At 41.6% G+C, this 22,560-nt stretch overlaps 1 protein-coding gene across 1 annotated transcript in view; it reads left to right on the top strand.

Moving 5' to 3' along the window:
- AGBL4 (AGBL carboxypeptidase 4) overlaps nucleotides 1–22,560 on the top strand; it is a 984,974-nt gene that overhangs the window by 854,693 nt on the left and 107,721 nt on the right. Inside the window, exon 10 of the mRNA XM_064455128.1 lies at nucleotides 16,926–17,078. Coding sequence (XP_064311198.1) covers nucleotides 16,926–17,078 — 153 coding nt within the window. The remainder of the gene's footprint in view (nucleotides 1–16,925; nucleotides 17,079–22,560) is intronic.

Genomic DNA, 22,560 nt, shown 5'->3' on the forward strand with positions numbered 1-22,560 from the left:
ACTCAGAGAAGTGTCACATAGTTTTGCTCCTAGTACCTGGAGACAGAGTAGCTGAATATCATAAATGGTTTGGGTTAGAAGAGACCTTAAAGATCATCTAGTTTAACCCTGCTGACATGGCCAGGACACCTTCCACTAGACCAGGTTGCTTGGAGCCCCATCCACCCTGGCCTTGAACAATTCCAGGGTTGGGGCCTCCATCCCTGGAAAGGTGATGGAGCAGTTCATCTTGGAGGTCATCTCCAGGCATGTAGAGGACAAGATGGTTATCAGAAGTAGTCAACATGGATTCACCAAGGGAAGATCATGCTTGACCAGCCTGATAGTCTTCTATGATTCTATGACTGGCTGGGTAGATGAAGGGAGAGCAGTGGATGTTGTTTATCTCCACTTTAGTAAGATGTTCAACACTGTCTCCCATAACATCCTCATAGACACGCTTAGGAAGTGTGGGTTGGATGAGTGGACAGTGAGGTGGATTCAAGCACTGGCTGAACAACAGAACTCAGAGGGTTGTGATCAATGGAGCAGAGTCTGGATGGTGGCCCGTAACTAGTGGTGTTCCCCAGGGGTCTGTGCTGGGTCCAGTCCTGTTGAACACATTCATCAATGACCTGGACATAGGGATAGAGTGGATCCTCAGCAAGTTTGCTGATGATACCAAGCTGGGAGGAGTGGCTGATACACCAGAAGGCTGTGCTGCCATCCAACAAGACCTGGACAGGCTGGAGAGCTGGGCCAAGGCAAACCTCATGAAACTCAACAAGAGCAAGTGTAAGGTCCTGCACCTGGGGAGGAACAACCCCATGTTGGGGGCTGACCTGCTAGAAAGAAGCTTTGCTGAAGACCTGGGAGTGCTGGTGGACAGCAAGGTGACCATGAGCCAGCAATGTGTCCTTGTGGCCAGGAAGGCCAAATGGTATCCTGGGATGCATTAAAAGGAGTGTGGCCAGCAGATCGAGAGAGGTTATCATCCCCCTCTACTCTGCCCTGGTGAAACCACATCTGGAGTACCGTGTCTAGTTTTGGGCTCCCCAGTTTAAGAAGACAGGGAACTACTGGAGAGAGTCCAGCTGAAGAGCTACCAAGAGCTACCAAGCATCTCCCTTAGGAGGAAAGGCTGCGAGACCTGGGTTCATTTAGCCTGGAGAAGAGAAGTCTGAGGGGGATCTTATCAATGCTTATAAATATCTTAAGGGTGGGTGTCAAGAGGATGGGACCAGACTCTTTTCAGTGGTGCCTAACGACAGGCCAAGGGGCAATGGGCACAAGTCAGAACACAGGAAGTTCCACCTGAATATGAGGAAAAATGTCTTTCCTGTGCGGGTGCCAGAGCAGTGGCACAGGCTGCCCAGGGAGGCCGTGGAGTCCCTTCCATGGAGACATTCAAAACCCACCTGGATGCATTCCTGTGTGCCCACTCAAGCAGGGGGTTGGACAAGGTGATCTCCAGAGACCCCTTCCAGCCCCTACCATTCTGTAATTCTGTCAATTATATACTACAATTATAATAATGTATTATAGAATTATAATAATATAAATTTACTATGATAAATTATAAAACAATAATATATATTTTGTATATATTTAATTTATATAATATATCTAATGTGTAGAGGAAAACACTATTGCAGAGCCCAGCGACCAGCCAGCCACCCCAGAAGGTGTTTCTTCATACCAGGGTGGTGCAGTGCCATCAGAGAAGCTACATATTCAGCATGAAACGTAATTCAGTTTTAATTGCTGTCTGGCCCTTTGGGGATCAGTTGCCGTTATTTGGAGGGGCAGAGCAGCCTGCTGCACTGAGTTGTCTGGTACTCAGACAAGCAGAAGTAAGGGGGCGGTACCTTAGCTTTATTGTGGGGTTTCCACTGGCCCCATTCTGTCCAAATACTTGTGTGTCTGTAGCCGGTTAGCACTGCCTGTTTTAATCTATTGCATAGTTATTCCCTTGGGTAAGATTCAAGGTTAATTCAATGGCATGCTAAACCTTTCTGGGGCTTGAAGGTAACCCAGAAAGTTTAATATTTTTACCAGCTGTGATAACCATGTGCCTCAGTTTGGGACCGCTGATAGGAAAACTCCTACAGAGACTGAATCAGGCATGAGTATTAGAGGTTTTTGGTATCTGATAAACTCTGTCGTCACTGCTTACCCATGATATGCCCATCATAAAGAGTGCCTGATTACATGGCTGGCTTAATCCATGTAACATGAAAGCTGACATTTTATATTGCTTTATATCCTCTTGTCCAGCTGAGTTCACTTGGATGGAATTAGAGATGTCAGATTTGGATATTATGGGCATGATGCCACAGAAACGTGTGTAAATAAACCAACCTTTGTGTAGTATTGTTAGAACAGGTCATGGTAAGAGATGGCAAAGAAAGGGAATGTTTCATGGGACCCCATAATGTTTTCTTGGCAGATTTTTGGGACAATTGAGGGATGAATCAAGCTGACATCACTTCAGAAGCTAAAATCTTATCCTAAGGGTTATCTGAAGTAAAAACCTGCTTTTTTTGCTAAGACATGTCTGTGTCCTTGAACCACACCTGTTTCCCCATGGTGTGCTAAAATATTCAATACCCCCTGATGCAGCTATACTAATACCGTAGTGATCTCAACATTATCTTAGTGTGACACTTCATATTTGGGTAAAGGACCAGGTAGGCTTTAATTAGCTGCCTGTCTTGAAAGACAGTATATCTGGTAGCCTTGAGTTTATCCATAAAATTGAAGCGGCAGTGGTTCTGGGAAACCTGTCACACCTTGTCATCAGGCCTCATTTGCTTTTGAAGATTGCAGGCAACTTGTTAAGGTTGGATGTTGAGAAACAAAATCTCTGTGCAGGCTGGGCTTTGCAGGCCTTTGCCTGGGTCGGGGGTTCATCTGGAGTCTCTGCTTATATGCCTCGGTGTCCCCCCAATGAAAGCCAGGGAGCATGGGAGGAAACCAGGCACCTTGGCTTCATGTGCTTGATCTATGACTGGAGTGGGGCGGAGGCCTGTAGAGAGGACCACAGAGCCCAGCTGGCCCACAAGAATGGACACAGTTGTGCCAGCTTACAGCGTTGCAAGATCCTGGCAATGTGTGGTGACCCATCTTTGGGGAAGTGGGGAGGATGGAGTTTTTGAGGCTGTCCTCTTTGCCAGAAACACACATGTGAAAACAAAGGGTCAGTCCACAATAGACCTGTGACACCTTCTGAATGAAAGGGCTGGCAGTGGTGGTGAATGCAGGCAATGCTTTTAAATTGGGAAATGCTAGAAACACTAGCACCATTTGTTGCAGAAACAATAGATTCTTTTGCTGTTTGTGAGCACGGCAAAAAGCAGAACTCACCAAAGACAGAGGGACCATTGTGATGACGGGTTAACATCAGAATACACTTTCTGATAGTAAGGCGGTGATTGGGATAGCTTCTAGTCCTGGGAGATTAGAAACACCCTCTGCAACTTCAAAAAGAGCGAGTCAGTGATTTCCTAACGCTGGGTACATAGCGATAGCGCTCTTGCCTCCCAGGCATTTAGATTTTGTGTGTGTGCCTTTTCCAAACTTTTATTACTATTTCCTCTGTTTTAAAGTACAGCCAGACTATTTTTACTTGGGGAGTAGTGGTGGTAGCGGTTTTGGGGTTGTTTTGGTTTTTTTTTATGGATTTCACTCAATATAACGTGTGTGACAGTTAAAAACAATCAACATAAAACCCTACAAAGTGCTGGCTGCATCTGTGGTTAACCCTTGTTTTAAAAAGTATGAGGTTACTTTTTGCCTGTGTCCTTTTAACACATTGGATCAGCTCTATATCAGAAAAAGCCAGAGAGGGCCAATCCAGCCCAGAAATGAATTAGCTGCTGTAGTACATCATCTGTTACTCCTCGTGTGCTCCAGTGAGACAAAGTGGTCAAAAAAGTTGCTACACCTTTCTATGGACTAGGGTGGCATTCTCTGAGCGCAGTGCTTGCAAGTGTACTTGTTTGATAGACTCCCTGGTTAGAATCAGGGCCCATTTTCCTTGCCAGGAAGAAAATAAGAAAAAAGGGGGAGAAAAAAAAGGGAAGGTAATTGATGGCAAGCTTTAAGGGTCATCACAGTATTTGCTTGCACTTCTATTCTTTTATAATGGCCTTAATATGGTGCAATTATGGACTTGTTTCAAGCCTTCTCATTTTTCTTATAAGCAGACCACCTCACATTTTAAACTTCTGCGGTAGTTTCAGCAATGAAACCAGGGCTATTGTAGCACTGAAATCTCCACGACTGCAGTGATTTTCAGTTGGGTAGTGATCCACTGTACATCTGGAAATGTAGGTGTTGCCCTCGGGGAGCTGTATTTGGCGTAATTTCCTCCTTGGGAACAGGACACAATGAGATCACAGCTTCTCCTGGTCTCAGCTGTTGAGCAAATCCCTGTCAGGCCTAATAGCCAGTGCTCTTTTCCCCTTGATCAGCTGGGCTTTGGTCATTGCTAAGTTGAACATTGTTCACTAAATGAATAGTTCCCAGAATGCAAACTTCACCTGTTATCTTTTCATTTAGGAAAATTGAGTGTTTTTAGTCTTTTGTACTCTGCATTCAAGAGATGAGAGGGAAAAAAAAACCACCTAAATGCCTCTGTTTAAATGTAAATTTTGACTTTTAATGTCTGACAAAGTAGGGTGTTTGTTTTTATAAACAATATATATAAATAAAAGCCATGGAATTGAAAGAACAAAACCCCTCTCTTGTTTATATATTTTCCACATAGTAATCTTTGCTCTCATCATGTTACATATTTTTCTGTTTCTTTTTACTTTAAAACTAATTTTGCTGTGAGAACAAGAACAGGAGATCGTTAGGAGGAAATACTCTGGTGCTGGCTTGTGCAGAGAAAACATGCCATCTGCCTAATGTGTTTCATCTTGTGTCAGTCTAAGATGTGTTGTTTGGGTTTAACATGCCAGTCACTAGCCTAGAAAGCGTGCAGGCGGCAGCTCTGACACATATCCTGGCTATGGCTCCAAATCCTTCTTGCTTTTCAGACACTACACTCACTATGAAATAGGCCACAAGATTTTGGGCAGAAGCCACAGTTCTCATCACCTGCCATGTCCTTGCGTTAGAGTCCGAGAGGCTTTTGTGGAAGGAACTTAAGTGGTTTGGGATATATCTTCAGTCTTCACCATATCACACTGTTAAGCAACAAAAGCAAAGACCCAGCCTGAAAGTGGCTTATTACAAAAAGGTCTGGCTGGTGGGTCTGAGTGGCTGCTGGCTGAGAATGTGGTGGTGTCTCCTCAGTGGCAACCACTTCATCTCTCTGCTGTGTTAGGAAGGAGCTGGAGAAGCCATTTGGCGTAGCATCACACAGAGATGTGCACTTGAGTCCCAAAAGCAGAACAGTCATGCAATGGAGTCCTCCTTGCTCTGAATTCGCAGGTCGATACTGTCTGTCTGTCTGGAGAGGGGTCAGAACAATCTCAGCGTCTGTCCCTGTTCCACTGTGCAGTGTGGACTCAGCTGCCTGCAGGGACAGGGAACGTTTCAGGGCTCAGTGCGGTGGTCAGGACCCATCAGTGGCCAGGTTTCAGAAATGGGGCTGCCTTCTTTATCAGATGTTTCCTCTGTCAGTCACAGAGTTCTTGCCTGATAAATGGATGGTGCATGTCTCAGCTGGGTAACTGTCGCTGGTCATATTTTGTTGCACTGTGTGTAATAAAGACTTTAGCTTATTTTTGTATTAAGAAAAGAAGTTGGCAGACAGCTTTAAATGTCTGCCTAAGGACAAAATGAACTGAGTTTTGTAGATAGCTGCTTTTTTTTCTTAATAAATAAATAAATTGAAAGATTTTTATGTTGATAATAAAAATAACTAATGCAGAGCTTTTTCCACTAGTGCCTGGAGACATGGACAGATGTGGGATTTTGAACGGATAAAGAATTGAAATCTGTTGGCAGGTAGTTGCTATAAAAGTGACTATCCTTTTTGCCTCTTATTACAGACCAACATTCAACAAATGAAGAGTCTCGGAGAAAGCTAATGATGACAGGATCAGGTTCCTACCATCAGACATAGCAGAAACCTCCTCCCTTTAGAGAAATCTAAAGTTAAAGGGAAGTGGTTGGGAGAGCTGGGAGCTTTGTTAAAGTATACTTCCGGACTTTCTCCAGCTCACAGTGTGGTGTGTGGGAGTGTGGAGAGGAGGAAGCTGCCAGGGAAACTATAAAGAAACATGGAGAATTCACTGAAAGTTTGGTCTGCCCATGAGCTGTCTGCCGAAGTTTTGTGTGATCACTTTCTGCTTCCAGAGAACTTTCACTATGCTGCTGTTGCATGTAGTTGGTTTCTGTCTTGCTGTGTGGTCTGTTGTTGCAATAAGAGAGTAAACTTTGTTTTCTCGCTTTTAGCCTTCCGGTTCTCTCCCCCATTGCACTGCGGGGGGAGTGAGCGACTGGCTGTGTGGGGCTTAGCTGCCTACCAGGGTTAAATCACACAATATTGCTTCGCAATGCAATCATATTGTAGGGCAAATCTCCTGAAGCAGTCAGTAATGTGTATCAAGCTACTAGCTGTGTATCAAGGAACTAGCTGGTCACTCTCGCGTTTGGTGACTCAACCTGAAAACAGCATGCGGACCATCAGTGTTGATGCAGCCTTTAGAGCAAAGATCAAATGTTGATCTGATATAACTATAATTCAGAGCAAATTGCTTTGCTATCCATTATAGACAGCTGTAACAGTTACAGAGGAGAAGGATGAAAGCAAGTTTAAAATATTTCTTTGTATTTAAACATGCATTTTTACACACACAGTCTTATAAAGGTATATATATACACATATAGAATAAAAAGCAGACAAAAACTACCTAAATTTCTAAGTCAGCTATTGTCAGTGTGGGTCAGCTGCTGCCATCTAGGGTGGGAAATACTGTTCTTTGGAGTCCTGCTATATCTTTGTTTAGTTATGCCCTGGTGAATCCCCTTGCGATTGTCACATGCTGATTATTTCTTATACCACTGTTCTGAATCTTGAGTCCCTGATGCTCTGCAAGACCTTAATATTCTTTCTGTAAGAAATGGTAAAAAAAAAAAAAATGGTCCCCCATATGTGCTTGCAGGGGATACAATGTCTTTGAGATCTCGTGGCTTTACTTATAGGCACAGTTAGCTGCCCTGCTGTTTGGTCTGACAGGCAGAACACAAGGTGGTATTGCCTGCAGCAATATGTTTACCTGTTGGCCAGTGTGGTTAGGGGAATGCTGGAGGAAAAAAGTTTCAGATATAACTAATGCTGATAAGTGCCTTGCAAAAGGCATGATATATTGTGCTTTCAGTTGTAAAAGCAGATCCTTCCAAAATGACCGTTACATTTTAGCTTTTATAGCATTGTACAGATAATAAATACTGCTAGATGTAAAGCACAGAGAAAACATTCTGAGGTTTGGTGAGAAATGCTAAGCTGATCTGTCTCCGAGTAGGTCAAACTCAAGAAAACCTATTCTTCCAGCTTTGGATGAATCTTGGGTCAACAAGAGAATATCAGAGGCAATTTTTTTTTATTTGTTAGCATGCCACTCCTCCCTTCAGTAGCTATATCTGATGTATAGACCCTAATCCCTCTCAGTGTCTTTGTTTTCCTGTTTATTGGCTTTTACTTTTGTCTCATACTGGGATATGCTTGTTGCCTGCACTGAGTCCTTCTTGAGGAAGGACAAGAAAGACATAACTCTCACAGGAATAGAATAACACCAATGACCACAGATAACTTTTGTTTGTGGTGAGGCTGTGCCAGGAAGATGAAGAGAAAGAGTTAGTTTGCTTTTCAGCTGTCAATCACTAGTAAAGCATGTGCACAATGTCCACCCACAGCCTTCCTGTCTTCCCAAGCAAGTAGATGGCCACATAACCCTTGAATGACACATTTTGTGTTGTTTCCTTTCACCTGGACCGGGCAGGTTTTCAGTTTGCATGCAGGTATGTTTGTTTCTTTCTTACTCCACATGGATCTACGTAAAATAAGAACAACCACTACAGGTCCTCTCGTATGTCTCGTATGTTGTTAGTAGGCAGATAAAGGCACTGAGGGGCATGTATAAGAAATTGTACATGTGTAAAATGAACCTTTACCCTCAATATCCAGCTTGTAGTTATCATTGGTTTAGGGGCTTCTAAGCTGAAAGCTTTATATAGAGCAGGACCTACCTTATAGTAATTTGCCTAATCTCTTTTTAAAGTAGACAGTTTAAACTGTAGAAATATGTGTACTTTTCACCACCAATCACCATCGTAACTTTTCAGGAACCATAAGGGTCTCATTCTGCAGCATAAATTAAGGTCTAATTGGAAAATAAGAACAGTGATGCTGCATCAAACCCAAGGTTTATGTGGCTCAGTATCCAATGACCTATTGCAGATGCTAAGGGATAGACTAAGAACAGGGCAGAGCTTCTGGCAATGTGTAATTTGGGGATCTTCTGATCAAGAAATTGTGTCCACTGCTTTGTGTGTAATAACATAATGGAATCTTTTCCTCTGAATTTTTTGAGTTCATCTGTGGTTTGGCTGAAATCTGGTGGCAGTGAGTTCTGCAGTATAAGTAAAAGCGAATTTAAAAAGCACTTTGGTTGCCTTAGGTTTTCTGCCTGATGACTTTATATTCTGCCAGCTGTTACTTATTTAGTAAGAAATAGTGAATAATGCTATTTATTATTTGAAAGACTAGAGAAACTGGTTTTTGTAGAGTTTGATTTTACTACATGCAATTTGTCCAACTGGAATAGTTCCTAGGAAATTAGGGGACAGAGAGTCATAATTCCTAGCCATTGTTTTTGAGTCTACCACTCTTTGCCTTTGTAATTGGAGGAGCAGCAGGCAATGTGTTTGGGCCTTATTTACATACTAGCAAAGTAAGGGCTGTGTACCTTGGTCAGAAGGTTCTGGAGAAGTATAATTAAAAGTTATTGGTAAAACACAAAACTCTTAATACTGCTATGAAGTGAATAGTTGAACAGGCAGTCTTGAGCTTAATACAGTTTCAGGTGTAAAAGCAGCAATTAATGATGCCTGAAGACATTTAATGACTTGCATATGGTTACACAGTAAGCAAGCGGCTGTCTAAGGAACAGTACCAAGAGTGCTAAAACCTTCAATACAGCTACTGGGAACATTTCAGCTGAGCAAACTTTCAGAACCAGACAAGAGCCAAATTGAATTATCTGGTGAAACCATGGTCATTTAGATATTTCTGTTTTGTAACCCAATTTTCTTGCTTTAATTATCAGAATAAGGAACAGTGACTGCCTCAGCTTCTTCCTCCCTCCCTCCCCTTCCTCCCTGTCTGTCTGTCTTGTAGGGTTCCTAGAATCTCCCAAAAAGCTGTTGATTCTTTTGACACAATTCTCCCCTTTCTTTTCTGAAAAGCCCTCTTTCTGCAGACCCAATGCTGTTCAGTAGCAGACACATGAACAAGGTAGGATTTACAGAGCTTGCTCTGCAGGACATACAGTGGAGATATGCAACTGAGGTCTGAGATGGGCAGAGCCAGGTGACATCAGTAAAGTTTAGGGTGATGTAATGCCCCAAGTCCCAGTTCAATCCCAATGTTTTATTCTAAATATTCAGGCAACTAAAGACTTCAGATCTCGCAAAGGTCAAAACCCATGTTGCTGAGTGTATGTACATGTTTGTTCCTATATGAGAGAGAGAGAGAAAGGGTAAGACAGAACAATCACTGTCCTTGTTCAGAGTCACCCTTCTAGTTTTGGCTTGGGGTCACGCGTAAAATCCAGAAGAGTGTATTTCCTGGTTCCTATTCATTTAGGGTAAAAATTATACAAGAACTGTCCATGCAGCTGACCCAAAAGTCTTGTCTAAACTTGTTCTGGGTCTTAACATTGTCTCTTTGGCCCCTCTAATTTAACATGCATTTGAACAGAATTGGCTTTTTGATAGAGCCTTTCACCTCCAGGTCACCCTTTCAAATCCAATTCAGGCCTGTCATGACCAAATGTTACTACCATCTGACGGCTCTTCTGTGTCCTGTGTGAATTGCTGGCTTCAGTCCAGTAGCTGGTGGACAGGTGCCTGAACTGCAAAAACTGCCAGAGCTGACACTAACTGGATGTCTCTGCAGAGGGGTCAAAGAGTGAATCAGCCTGGCAGATGAATTAATACTTAACTTGCACGCACTGTGATGCTTTATATCTTCAAAGTGCTTTACAAACGTCAGCTAATCCTCAGGAGGTGTTGTTATCTGCACTGGCAGGTGAGAGAAGCAAGCAGATGAAGAACGAGGATAAGAATATGCATGTTGCTGACCTCCCACTCTGAGGCCAAAACTATGAGTTTAGCTCCTTTCAGGGTTACTGATGGGCACAGCAGAGCAGGGTTCAAGCTCATTGAAGGGGGTCCCTTGTCCTTCTATGGATAAAAGCATCCCTTACTTTTTAGGACAGGCAGGAAAGCTGTGTTGATGGACAATGCCATCCTTTTGCTGTATGAACCAACAGAAGTCTCTTCTCCATCCTCTTTGATGCACTAATGAGTCACATCAGATTATGCCTATCATTAAGAAGTATCATTATTTAGGTTGAGAACTTGCTGTGTAACTGGATTGGTAACTAACTAGTTTTGAATGGCAACTGGGTTGGAGTGGTTCATTCTGAAAGAAAACAGCTCTTGGAATGTCACTGAAATAATCTGAAGAAAATGCATGAAGTGTTATGATGAATTACTAGAAGGTAATGCCGAGTTAGTGGTACATCAGTGTTTGCAAGCTGCTTCTGCAGGGGCACTTAGGAGACATTGTCACATTGTGTAAAGGTGTCTACAGGGATAAGGAGAAATTGGCTTTTCACGCTTCATATCAGTGAGAATAGAGAACTGGCATTTTCCCTTCTCCGGAAGCAAGATGAAGAAACTTTATTTTTTTAAAAGGTTTTTAACCTTTAGAAGGTTTTTAAAAATAGTAAACCACTTTTCTACTATTAATTTCTTATGTAAATAATTCCTGTTGTTGCCATGGTGTTTACAAAGGTGAACGGAGCAGGTGGTCTATAAGATGATGAATGGAAGGAGAAAGATGTTGTCCTTACGGTTACAAAGGAGTAGTGGTGTACCTCTGAAATAATGCCTCTAAGGTGTGGCTTACATCATCTGCAAAACTGGAAATGACACTGCAGGGCTGACTTGTCAGAGGTTATAAAGAATGGCAGAGGAAACCCTTCTTGGAAGTATTTTACTTTTTGGTTTTTTGGTGAGATTTTATGCTAGCTAGCCCATTCAAACTTTGGGGAAAAAATATGGGGAGAAGGTAGATATAAGACAAGTGACTTGGGCAAAATTCACCTTACCAGGCATCCAAATCCAGGTATTTCAAGGGAAGCTTGAAAATGTGAACCATATCTAGTTTGAATTCCACTTTAAGTTCCCTCCTATAGTAAGGAGGAGACAAGTGTTTTGTATCCCCAAAGGGCAATTCAAGGCACTGGGCAGACCTCCCTAGAGCTGAAAGGGCCAGGGCCAGTGCTTTCTAGCTGAATGTAGACTGCTGAGCAAGTGATGCTAAATGGTCAGTTTCCCTTTAGTTTGCTTATTAGCGTGTTGTGCCTGTGTTTTCTGGTGTCACCACTGCAGCTGTTGCCAAAATAACTAAGCATGGGGTACGGTGTGTATGTCAAAATGGATACACTTGAAGCCTATGCAGAATTTTCTTTTGAGAGATTCTGGACCTGAGGAAGCATCAAAGACCCGGTGGTCTGGGAATTTCTGAATCCCTTCTGAACCAAAAGGGGCAAACTCATGCTGTGCCAACTGTCATATGTCCATTTACTTCAAACAGTGGCTTAGCAGTAAGAGTGCAAGGTCTGCCTAGAGACTATGTTCTCTATCACTAGTGACAAGCCGTGGTTTTCATGGCTTGTATAAAACACTGCAAGGAGTTTATCCCATCCCCTGTATGAAATATTGGAGGGAAGAAGGCTTTTGGATATTCTCCCTCTAAACCAATTGCTATGCCCAAGAATTAATAAAATCCATATTGAAGTGACAGCTGGTGGACAGAGCTGGCTTCTTCCTGCATCACTTGTCTCTCTAGTGGCTCATGTTCTGGGCTCAGCGCACATTTATCCTTTTATTGCGGCATTTATTGATTTTTATTTATTTATTTATCAAATCTGTTTCCTTGAGAATTATAATTGCACTGTTCAAAATCTAACTTTGGTCATATCAGCACTAGCTATTAACATCATTCTTTCCTTTTGCTCTTTAATTACTGACCTTCCAAAGGCATTCAGCTAATGAAATAAAAATGCAGACAAGGGAGAATATATTTTCTCAAAACTTTACATGGCATCATGAAAGTTTCCAGTTTCTGTGCTACTTTGACTATTTCATATCTTGACAATGTATGTGAGATCTTATTCTTTATCCATGATTTCTTTCTTTTTTCCCCCTCCCTAATTTATATGTATATTTCTCAAGCTGCCAGAAACTTTAGACTGACTCAAGAGAACAGTAGAGAGTGTGTGTCACAAAGGCAGGGGTTCAAATGAACTTTAGAGCAGAAATTCATTTGCTTATTTATTTATTCTGGTTTTATGTGGTAAGTGGCAAGAAGAGGCAAAGACCATTCTTTGCAAGTGAGAGAATGTTAACTGTTGTTTTCTACGTATTGGGGTTCAATCATTGTCTCTGTAAGTCTAGTGAGTGATTTTTGTTTTGACACACAAAGACCAAGCCTGCCTTTGTTTTCTCCAACTCTGTAAGCTGGGTCATCCAGGTAATTACAGCTTTACTTAAGAAAGAGAGTGTGAGAGAGAAAATCTCTGCTGCTGCTTGTACGCACAAAGAAAAGACACTTGAGGGAATTAAATTGCATGATGATTTTTATAAGGCATCTGAATCATTTTACATTCCACCTCTAAAGCAGAAAATGATGAGTTTAATATCATATTGTAGAATGTAACTTGTAAGTCTCTCAGAAGGCAGCTATGGCATCCAGAGGTGTTTGAGTCTGGTTATTCATTTTTTTTCTGCTTAAAGATTGAAGCAAATGTGACTGAGACTTTGACCCATCTCTCAACTTATTCCCATCCTGACTTGTTGATGCTAGTGCATTAGAAGCCATAACGGGGGTAGGTTCTGCTGTGTAGATACTGACAGGTACCCCTGTGGTTTAACAGCAGATAGGATTGGTTTATGTTTAAGTGTGTTTGTATGTGCTCATGTAAATGCACACATACATTTATTAACTTCAATCTCCCATTAAAATTCTCCCTATCTCAAAGAGAAACAATTTCAGAAGGTCACCTCTCTGCTGATTTTTCTGAAATTCCCATCAGTAGGTGACATTATATATTTAATAAAATGTTAACTCTGTGATCCTGCCTAAATTACAGGAGATCAGTAATTATGTCAAAATCTTCCAGAGAACCTCAACTGAAATATGAAACTTTATTCCCTAGCTTAAATTTGTAGTGTGGCAGTGGGTAAAACAGTTCCTACATGTAAAGTACTTATGAATATGTATGACTCTAAAGAGAGGGAAGAAATACCATTATCGTTTAGGAACATACCTTCATTCTTTTGCAAAACTTGCCTGCAAACAAATTGTCTGCTCCTTGGTCTACTACTTGGGGCATGAGATGGCAAACTTTAATTTCCCAGTGACTGGACTGTTATTGTCCATATTACGGCCACAATATCCTTGTGCCTGTGAATAAAGAGAATTTTTTCATTAGGAACTCATGTGTTACATTAACAATGCGCTGAATTATTTTGTTCTGTAATGGAGAATGCTAAAGATGTTTCCCTTTGATAAAATAATGAATGTGATGAGAAGAAAAGAAATGTGAAACATTGAAATACTGTTCTGCTCACATACAGCAGTGTCTGGGAGTGGTACATCTAACTGGCAATTACTCTAGCAATGTTTAACAACTTACTGAATAGGATGGACAATTGCAGATTTGGACTATATTTAGTGGGCAAGAATATGTGAAATAGTTTTTATATGTTCAGTAGGAGGGTAATGAGCAAAGACCAGAGAAACCAGTTTGTTGCTGTACGCTTCTATGGGAGAACTTATCTTGGGCCGCATATCTCCGGGACACAGGGCTCTACCCACCCTGGGGACAGTGATGCACAGACATCAATATGATGGATACAAAAAGTCCGTTTATTTAACTGCATCACATGCTTATATAGCTCTTGCGCTTCCTGTTCCTGCCACTCCTATGGGGAGGAGTCTATCTTTCCGTCACATCCCGTGATCATCCGGTCGTCGATCCCTGTCTATTCCCCTACACCAGTTGAATAGTTATTGTGGGCTGGGTTAGAAAATTACTTTTGAAATACATTGTAATGAATGACTAAATAAATGTTTTTAAACACTTGTCTGGGTGATGAGCTATCTGTTGAATGTCATGGTTTCCAAATGGTTTCCAGTGACTTGGAAACTGAATCTTTAGGTGAAGGTGATATCTGTGAGGGACACTGCTCCCTCACAAATAACCATTGTTACCAGACTATTTGAAAATGGGTTTGGTGATCAAGATCAGTCCTCAAAGAAATTTCAGCACCCCAAGAGATTATCTAAAATTCTTTGGAGCACTTTTAGCAGCAATTTTTTTTAGCAAGATTCCTAGGAGAGTTTAGAAAATATTTTTCTAGTGATACTATGTTAGACTGGATGACTTGATCAGTTGAATACTAAGCTGAGGCTCAGGTCACCCATGTTCTGCAGGTGAGTTTCTTGGTGGATAGCCTATGGAAAGTTATCTTAGTAATCTGTGCATCTGTGTCCCTGTTTGTAGGCACCTTCTTTTAGAAAACATTTGATAACTATGGGTGAATAAGTATAGTATGACACAGCATAAATACAGTTTATGCCAGCATCTTTATTTGTGTTAAGACACAAATGATACTAGTCTATTGATATATATCTCCCTGTGCTTCTCAACTGCTTTATATTAGTAAATATGTCCCTATAAAGAATTCTGTCTAGTTGTTCTAAAATAAGTATTACTTGGGTCACTGAATTCTATGTGAAGGACATTCATGCTTTACAAATATCCAGTTTAACTAGATTATGTCCTCACTTCATCATCAAATCACCGTTTTGAGACTCTACAACATGTTCTGTTTTACAGTGATATGCCAGCATGCATCTGATCTCATGAAATTCTATTTCTGATGGGGAAATTATCTTATGAAAAATAATATTACTCAATCTTGGTTTTAATTTCTGTATGCTTGGAGAGGAGGAAAATCCTATGTGGTATTTCATCCTGTCAGTGCTAATCTTTCTCCTCAGTGCTGTATCTCCGAATAGCAGATGTGTGCTTTATTGCAGCGTTGGTCCTCTATAGCACAGTGTAATGTTTTGGCAGGAGCAAACAATTTATTGTATTAGAGTCAAATACAATCAAATGTTCCTTTTCCTATGAAGCATGGTCAGATATTGATATTGCATTAGCTAACATTTTAACATAGGAGAGGCTTAATAAGATACAGTATTACTCTCTCTAGGCTGTTTAATTAAACTAAACAGTCACTGTGTGTTGTACATTGGTTTTCTGCCAAGGGAAAGTAAATCTGTATCATATTAGTTTCACATACCAAATTATGTTCTCCCCCCATCAGAGACTCTCTAGAAGAGCTGACACTGCTGTCATGTGAACTGCATAATACAAACTGTGTTTGTATTACATTGGACTGTCTTGTAGCTCAGTATTCTCCTGTAGCCTGAGCAAGCTTTGTGTGCAGGCGAGACATGTGGCTGGAGAGCAACATGCTGTATTTCACTGGCCAGGGTCCCCGTTTGCCACCAAGGGGTACAAGGCTAAGCATCGTAATCCCTGTTCTACTAACACAGCTCTTCTCCATCCCCCTTTTGGGGTCGGGAGATGTGAACTGTAACCCTCTAGTCACAAGGAAGGTTCTTACTGGTCCCCTAGTGGCCAGCTGACAGGGGTGGGTTTGTCACTGTCTAGTCACAGAGCACTATTTTTTCAGGACCAGAGGCTTGCAAGAGTTTGGGAAACTCTGGGTAATCCAGAGTAGCACTTTTTGGTACCAGATGTTGCCTTCTCACTGCTGTCAATGGCACATGGTGATCAAGGTGAACATTCACTCTTTGCCACTGATGGCAGGGGAAGTAGTATCTCTTATATTTGATGTGAGGAAAAAGATGTGTCCCTGGACTGGAGACTTGAGCGGTGTTTTCTTACAGGCCCTCCTGATGCTGAATTGCCAGTACAGGAAGGGTATGGGGAAAGCAGGCACTTCTGTGTTAGGGGGTCCTGGTGTTTTCTTTTGAAGCAAGATCTGATGCAGAATCATCTGGGAAGCTACAAATGGAGAAGCATTCAAGGGCTTTTGGGAGTTGTTCTATTGAATTACCACAACAAAGCAGAATAAGACAAAAACATTTGCGGTATTTCTCCTTATAAACCAAAATAAACTGCACAGAAAATACTGAAGTCTCTTTCACACTATTTTGAAGTTGTCTTTCTTGGCCAAATGGTATACCTGCATATAATGATGCAGAACTGTGTGTAGATGGCAAAGCTATGCCCAAACAATCATACTCTAGAACTGCAAGGTGCATATTTTTATCAGTGACACTAAGCCCTGCATCAAAGCAAAGGATAATGCTTTGGCTCTATTTTGCAGTGTGTCCTGTGCTGTATTGATGTTCCACCCTTTTCAGAACAGGTAAAGAAATGTCTATCATGGTTCTGTGTTGCATCTCACATGCACCCACAAAGAGGCATGAATAGTTGGATGCATCAAAGCAATGTCTTTAACGTGGCTCTCTGACGCTGGCACCACGGTTAGATTCAAGGATGGCAGTACTGGATTTGTGGGAGGCTTCACCTACATAACACAGTTATGATTTATCCTATGCTTAATATTTTGTTGTTGTTGTTTTCCCTTAACAGAAGATTAACCTGGAGTTCTATATTGATATCCATGCCCACTCCACTATGATGAATGGCTTCATGTATGGGAACATCTTTGAAGACGAGGAAAGATTTCAGCGACAGGCCATTTTTCCCAAGCTACTCTGTCAGAATGCCGAAGACTTCTCTTATGTAAGCAATGTTCCTCTTAATTTATTTTTCCTAATTTATTTTTCCATGATAAATTCCTGGCTTAATTGAATTGTGTTAAATTTATTCTAATATGAAAAAAAGGCTACTTAAAATCTTTGTAATTATTAGCTACCATCTTGCCTCTTATACTTACCTTATCCAAAAGTGGTGATCTTATGTATTGTCATTAGATAAATAAACAGAAGCAGGTTCTTATTTTTCCATATTTTAACCTTTGGTTCTGAATTATTGGAACACTTAGGGTTTTTTATCAGAAGATCTTTTGTGTTTTGATCAACTGGATAATCTTTACTGTTTCATTGTTTATATTATATTATATTGGCTTTTTTTTTTTACTTGTACACTTTAAATAATAGTATAATAGCAAACAGAAGTAAAAATAATAAACTTGAAACAAAGGTTAGGTATTTTTCTGTTGAAAGTTGTGACAAAGACAATATATACTTTTGAAATTCTTTGATATTACCATGGAAAACTGTTCTGCAAGAAAATCTGTAATTGCTTAATGCATGTCTTGTAACTTGGAAGAAAATAAGTGTTTAAGCATCTCTGGATATTGGAAATAAATGGTAAACCCCTATAAATTAGTTGGAAAGAGACATATGGTTTTAGAGCAGACATTGGTTGCAGTAGCTCTGCAGAAGTCAGTAGATTTAAGACTGGTCAAGTGTGTGGCAAATTTATGTCCAACTATGACATCCTGGCCCTTTCCATAGCCTCTTCTGTGCATCAGTTTTCCTTGAAAGCTGTGCAAATACAACACACAATGCTCAGGCCTGCCTGCAATTGCTTATTTACTTCTCCTTCTCCCACCTTACACACCCATGGATCTGCCAGCTAAGCTACTTCTATACAGCTGTGCCTTGCTGTGTTTCAATCTCTGTGTTCCAGGTTTGCTGAAGGGCCAATTTTTCAAGTAAGAGGTGTTTGGTGCTCCATTTTGCTTTGACTGGGATAAGGAATATTTGAAACACATCTTATCCAAGGGAGTGGGAAATTCCAGCCATGAGCTGTGAGGAGGGAAGGCAGCAGATGACATTTGGGAGCTATATAATGGGAACAGGCTCAACTGAAAATGACTTTGGAATCCTGCACCAAGTGCAGAAGAACCTACAGTTTGGGTCCTGCTTTTATGTCTGTTATGTTCTTAACCCTTTTTGTTACCCACCATACGTTTTCCTAGTCTCTGCTGTCCCCTTTTTGCTTATACTTGATCCTCCTGGTACTGAGAGATAATCCTGGGTCTCTTCTCAAAGATGGGGACAGCTGGGGCATGGTGCCTGCCTCCTCTGCAGTGTCATCCCAACCAGCTTGTGGCAGAGGTGGTGGGTGGAGGAGGATAGGGACCCTGCAGCATTCCATCTGTTTAGCTCTAGAGAACAAAATTTGAAAACAGATACAAAAGCAGACGAGTCTGCACAGCAAAAGAAACTGTAATTGGAAAAAAAGGCTGGTTTCATCATGGCAAGCTAGCCTAAAGCTTTCTCATCAAGATGCAGTAGAGAATTTTTTTGTCTTGTGTTTGTGCATATTGCACTGTGGAGTTTGAGTGGGAAGTGAGTATAGAAATGGAGTTGTGCCACTGTTTTCTTGACAGATCTGTTCCAGCAAAAGGAAGGAGGACTTGAAACCTCCTGAGTCCTGTCCATTTCTCTGTTCTATAGTAGTTTGTTTTATGCAAGAGTGGGAAAAAGTTTGGATCAGTCTCTGACTTTTCTAAGGCTAGACAGAAGATATTATTTCTTCTGTCTATTCTATTCCCAGGAGGGGGGCCTCTAGTAGACCAAACATTTCCCTTTTCTTCTTGGGATCAGCAGTGGCAGCTGGCCAGATAATGCCTGGGAGGGTGCTGTTGCTTCCTCTTTTGCCTCATAATATTAACCGTTGCCAGTTTTGTTTAGCCACTGTCAGTATGTTCTGGGGGTTTGAGACACTGCTACAGTGTGAAGCTTTCTGTGATCAACCACTGCAAGGGCTTCTCAGAAAACTGCCCAGAGGCCAGAAGACCAAATCTATAATAAAGGAGGAGACACAGCAGCTGCATCTCTTCCCAGCTGTTTGGAGCCTAGGGAAGAGGGAGTTGGGTTCAAGGAACAGTCTGTTCTTGTACAAGAAGACCTCACTGATTGAGTTTCTTATCTGCACCTGGTTGTTTTAAAAACACATTAGAGATAAGGGGGTGTTCACAGATCATAGCTATGAAAACCTGCAATTGATAGGAGTTTAGAAATTTTGTGCTCAAGTGTGGGATTTCTTTCTCTTACTGTGGGAGATTAAGTGTTCCTCTTAGTGCAAGCCTCAGTTGACAAAAGGAAAATCTTTGAGAAAATTACATAGGAAATAGAAGCCAATAGCTAAATAAACAGTGCAGTCTCTCCTCTTTGACTCTCAATCTCCTTTGTGTAGAAGGTGGCAATCAGATATCTATGTTGGCATCCAGTACCACTGCAGTTTGACCTAGGTGCTGCTGGCATTCAGGACATTGGGCTTTCAACTCACATCCTACTGGTCTCTTGAGACCGGAAGCTTTTCCCCTGCCATCCATCCAAGCCATTCTTCTCAGGGCAACTGAGGGAATAGAAGTGTTGGAAAAAGAAACAGCCACAGAGTGTCCGATGTGTGTGAAGCAAGAGGAGTGAATATTCCTGCTGTCTCCAAGTGGGAAAGTCTCTGTTCTCTTGTTTTCAGCTCCAGCCATGTGGGTTATGTGACTGGTTGGAAATATTAGGGGTGAAGTTTGCTGCTTGAACGAGAGGAAAGGAATCCAGAGCTTCCTGCATTTAAAAGGGGGGGAAAAAAGTGTTGAAAATTAAAAATAGTGTATGTAAATATGCCCTATTGACTGCTCAAAGGGAAGGGGGGAAGTGCATCGTTAACATTACCAGGCTGGTGTTTGAAAGTGTGGGAATGGACCACTGTTGTTACTAATTAATTTTCCAAAGCTTCAGGAGGTCTCATTTACATTGTATGCTGCTGCGGCCATTTGTTGGGATTATAATACTTCAACAGCAGCACTTCAAGTGAAAACTGGCGGCTGCATGAAGTGTTGTCCATAATTGACTAGCTCCATGTCTTCACACAGCACAGAGACAATGTTCCATTATGTTATCCATTGACAGTATCATTGAAAAGATTACTCTCCTTAAAGCATCTGTCAACCTTGATTGATTTACAAGGGACAAAGAATTGAAAAGGTTTGAAGTGCGGGTACAATTTTTGCCACCGTTTAGCATACATAATGGTTCTCCTTTGATGTCAAAAGCTCATCTTCTGTTAATAATGCAGAGGGCTTTTGAATGCAGGCTACTTGTATGGAGTTCCACACTAATAACCTACTTGCTGTGAAATGGGATTCACTTTGGAGAAGCAGTCATTTGTCTGGGTTTTACATGTTCAAAATGAATCCTGACTCAAAGGGATTTCTTTCAGTGCTCTGCATGATTGCAGCTGAGCCCGGCACGGGTTAGGGAAAGCAGGCAAATCCTACCCTGCTCCTCCAGCCGAGAATCTGGCAGAAATCACGCAGCCAGATGCAAAGGAGCATGAACAACAAGCCTAAGATGATGCGATCAAATGCCTTGTGCGGTTTTGTCTGGCAACCTTTTATTAATATATTTTAGAGTGCATTTCATGCCTGGACTGCTTTTTTCACCTGTCATTTCCAATAGGCCGTTTTATTTAAATGGCAGCATCCAAGGGAGATTGGTTATTAGAGTAGGGGATGGACAGGGGATATGTGCCTGCACGCCTGTTGTAGGGCCGAAGGCAAGTCACCCAATGTCTCTGTACCCTATCTGTTGAGCAGAACACTTAACCTCACAGTACTCTGGAGGGTTGACTGTGGTTTGCAGGTAAGAGTTGTGAAAGGGACCAGAAATTCTTCATTTGTACATGACTTCAGAAACAGAGGCCTGCCTTTGGTTTAGCGGTCAGCACATGAAGAGGAAAGTGAAAGACAAGCTAGGAAGTTTTGCTCCCAAATAAATACACAAGACATTCTTGGGCAGCTGTCTGGGGAAAAAGGACAAATTCTGTAAGGAAAACATTTTATATTTTCAAGGTTTAAGAAGGATATTTTTAAACATTGGGGAGTAAATATAATCTGTATGAGAGCTCTAACAGTGAGAGCTGACAAGCTCTTTTGAAAGGCTGACTCACTGGGTTTTAGGAGCAGCTGTTGACACCATGTCTGAGTGCATTACACATCAGCCACGGCTAGGAATTGTTGCAGTGTTTGGAGGGGTGTTCTTCATTTGACCTTTCTTGTTCTGGAGAGTGGATTAGTCATAACGACCAGACACAAGCACTTGAGCATTTCAAGAACCTGCTAGTCTTAGGGGTGGCTAATTTTGACCTTTGTGACAGTATGAGAGGAGACCATCTGTTCTCTCTGGTTCATTTAAAAGAAACAACCACAGCCATTCGTGGATGGCTTTATCACTTCATAAAGATTGCTTTTCTTTGCAGTTAAAGGAAAAAGACTGGCCAGAGGTACTTGGCTTAATCTTGTTGGGTTTTTTCTTTGGACTTTGAACTGGTGGTACTTGGGATACCTTTTGAGTTCTCATTTCATTTTCTTGTATTCAACCTCCCAGCAGAGTACCTTCCTTGGAAATAGTTTGTCATCCTTTGTGTGCTGTGGTTAGCCACAGACCCTGGTAGAAACTTGGGGTCCTGTTATGTTGGGCACTGGGTAACTCCTGAGAAAGTCCATAACCCCAAGAGCTTCCAGTCATGTTGGGAAAGAGACAGAGAGTGGGTGGGAAGCTACTTGCTTCAGGAAATTGGAGAATAAAACCCAGGTCTCCAATGTGCCAGTCTGGTTTCTTTGTCAGCAGTTCCCTACGTCTTATACCATGCTGTACACTCCACAGTGGAGTCTCTGAACAACAGTCCACCCAGTTTCCTTTAGGGAAACACATTGTTAACTCCAGTGCCATAATGCTGTGACCTAAAACATATTTTTGAGACTATCATTATCTCAGCAATATAAGAAAATTCAGATACGGAATGATTTTCCAACTAGTACTTTTTGTTGTGGTTGTTTGTTTGTGTTGTTTTGGCATTTTTTAGCCTGAATATCTAAAATAGGGCAACCAAGGAAAAAAATTCATTCTATCTGTATTTTCTGTTGTCTTCCTTTTTCCACATACTCCAGCTCTGTTCTACTCATTTTCACAGCACGCCCGTTAGAGCTTTCTTAGGGAAGATGTGTTCCTTCCAGCAAACCTCCTCTCATTTACCCATGGCAGCCTTGCTGGGCTGTTATCACTTACCCTGGCTGGACATACCCCTCTTAGTCTTGTGATCCCTATTACTAATCCCAGTGTGTTTTGGGCCATGTCTAGAGGAAGTGCTGGCACAAGTGCCTGGGGGAGGGAAAGCAGCTCATGAACATTGAATGAGCAAATCCCAATAATCTGTTCCAAAATAAAGAAGAACCAGTTTTTGTTGCATATGG

Source organism: Phalacrocorax carbo, chromosome 6 (genome assembly GCF_963921805.1).
Source record: "Phalacrocorax carbo chromosome 6, bPhaCar2.1, whole genome shotgun sequence".
NCBI classification, from domain to species: Eukaryota; Metazoa; Chordata; class Aves; order Suliformes; family Phalacrocoracidae; genus Phalacrocorax; species Phalacrocorax carbo.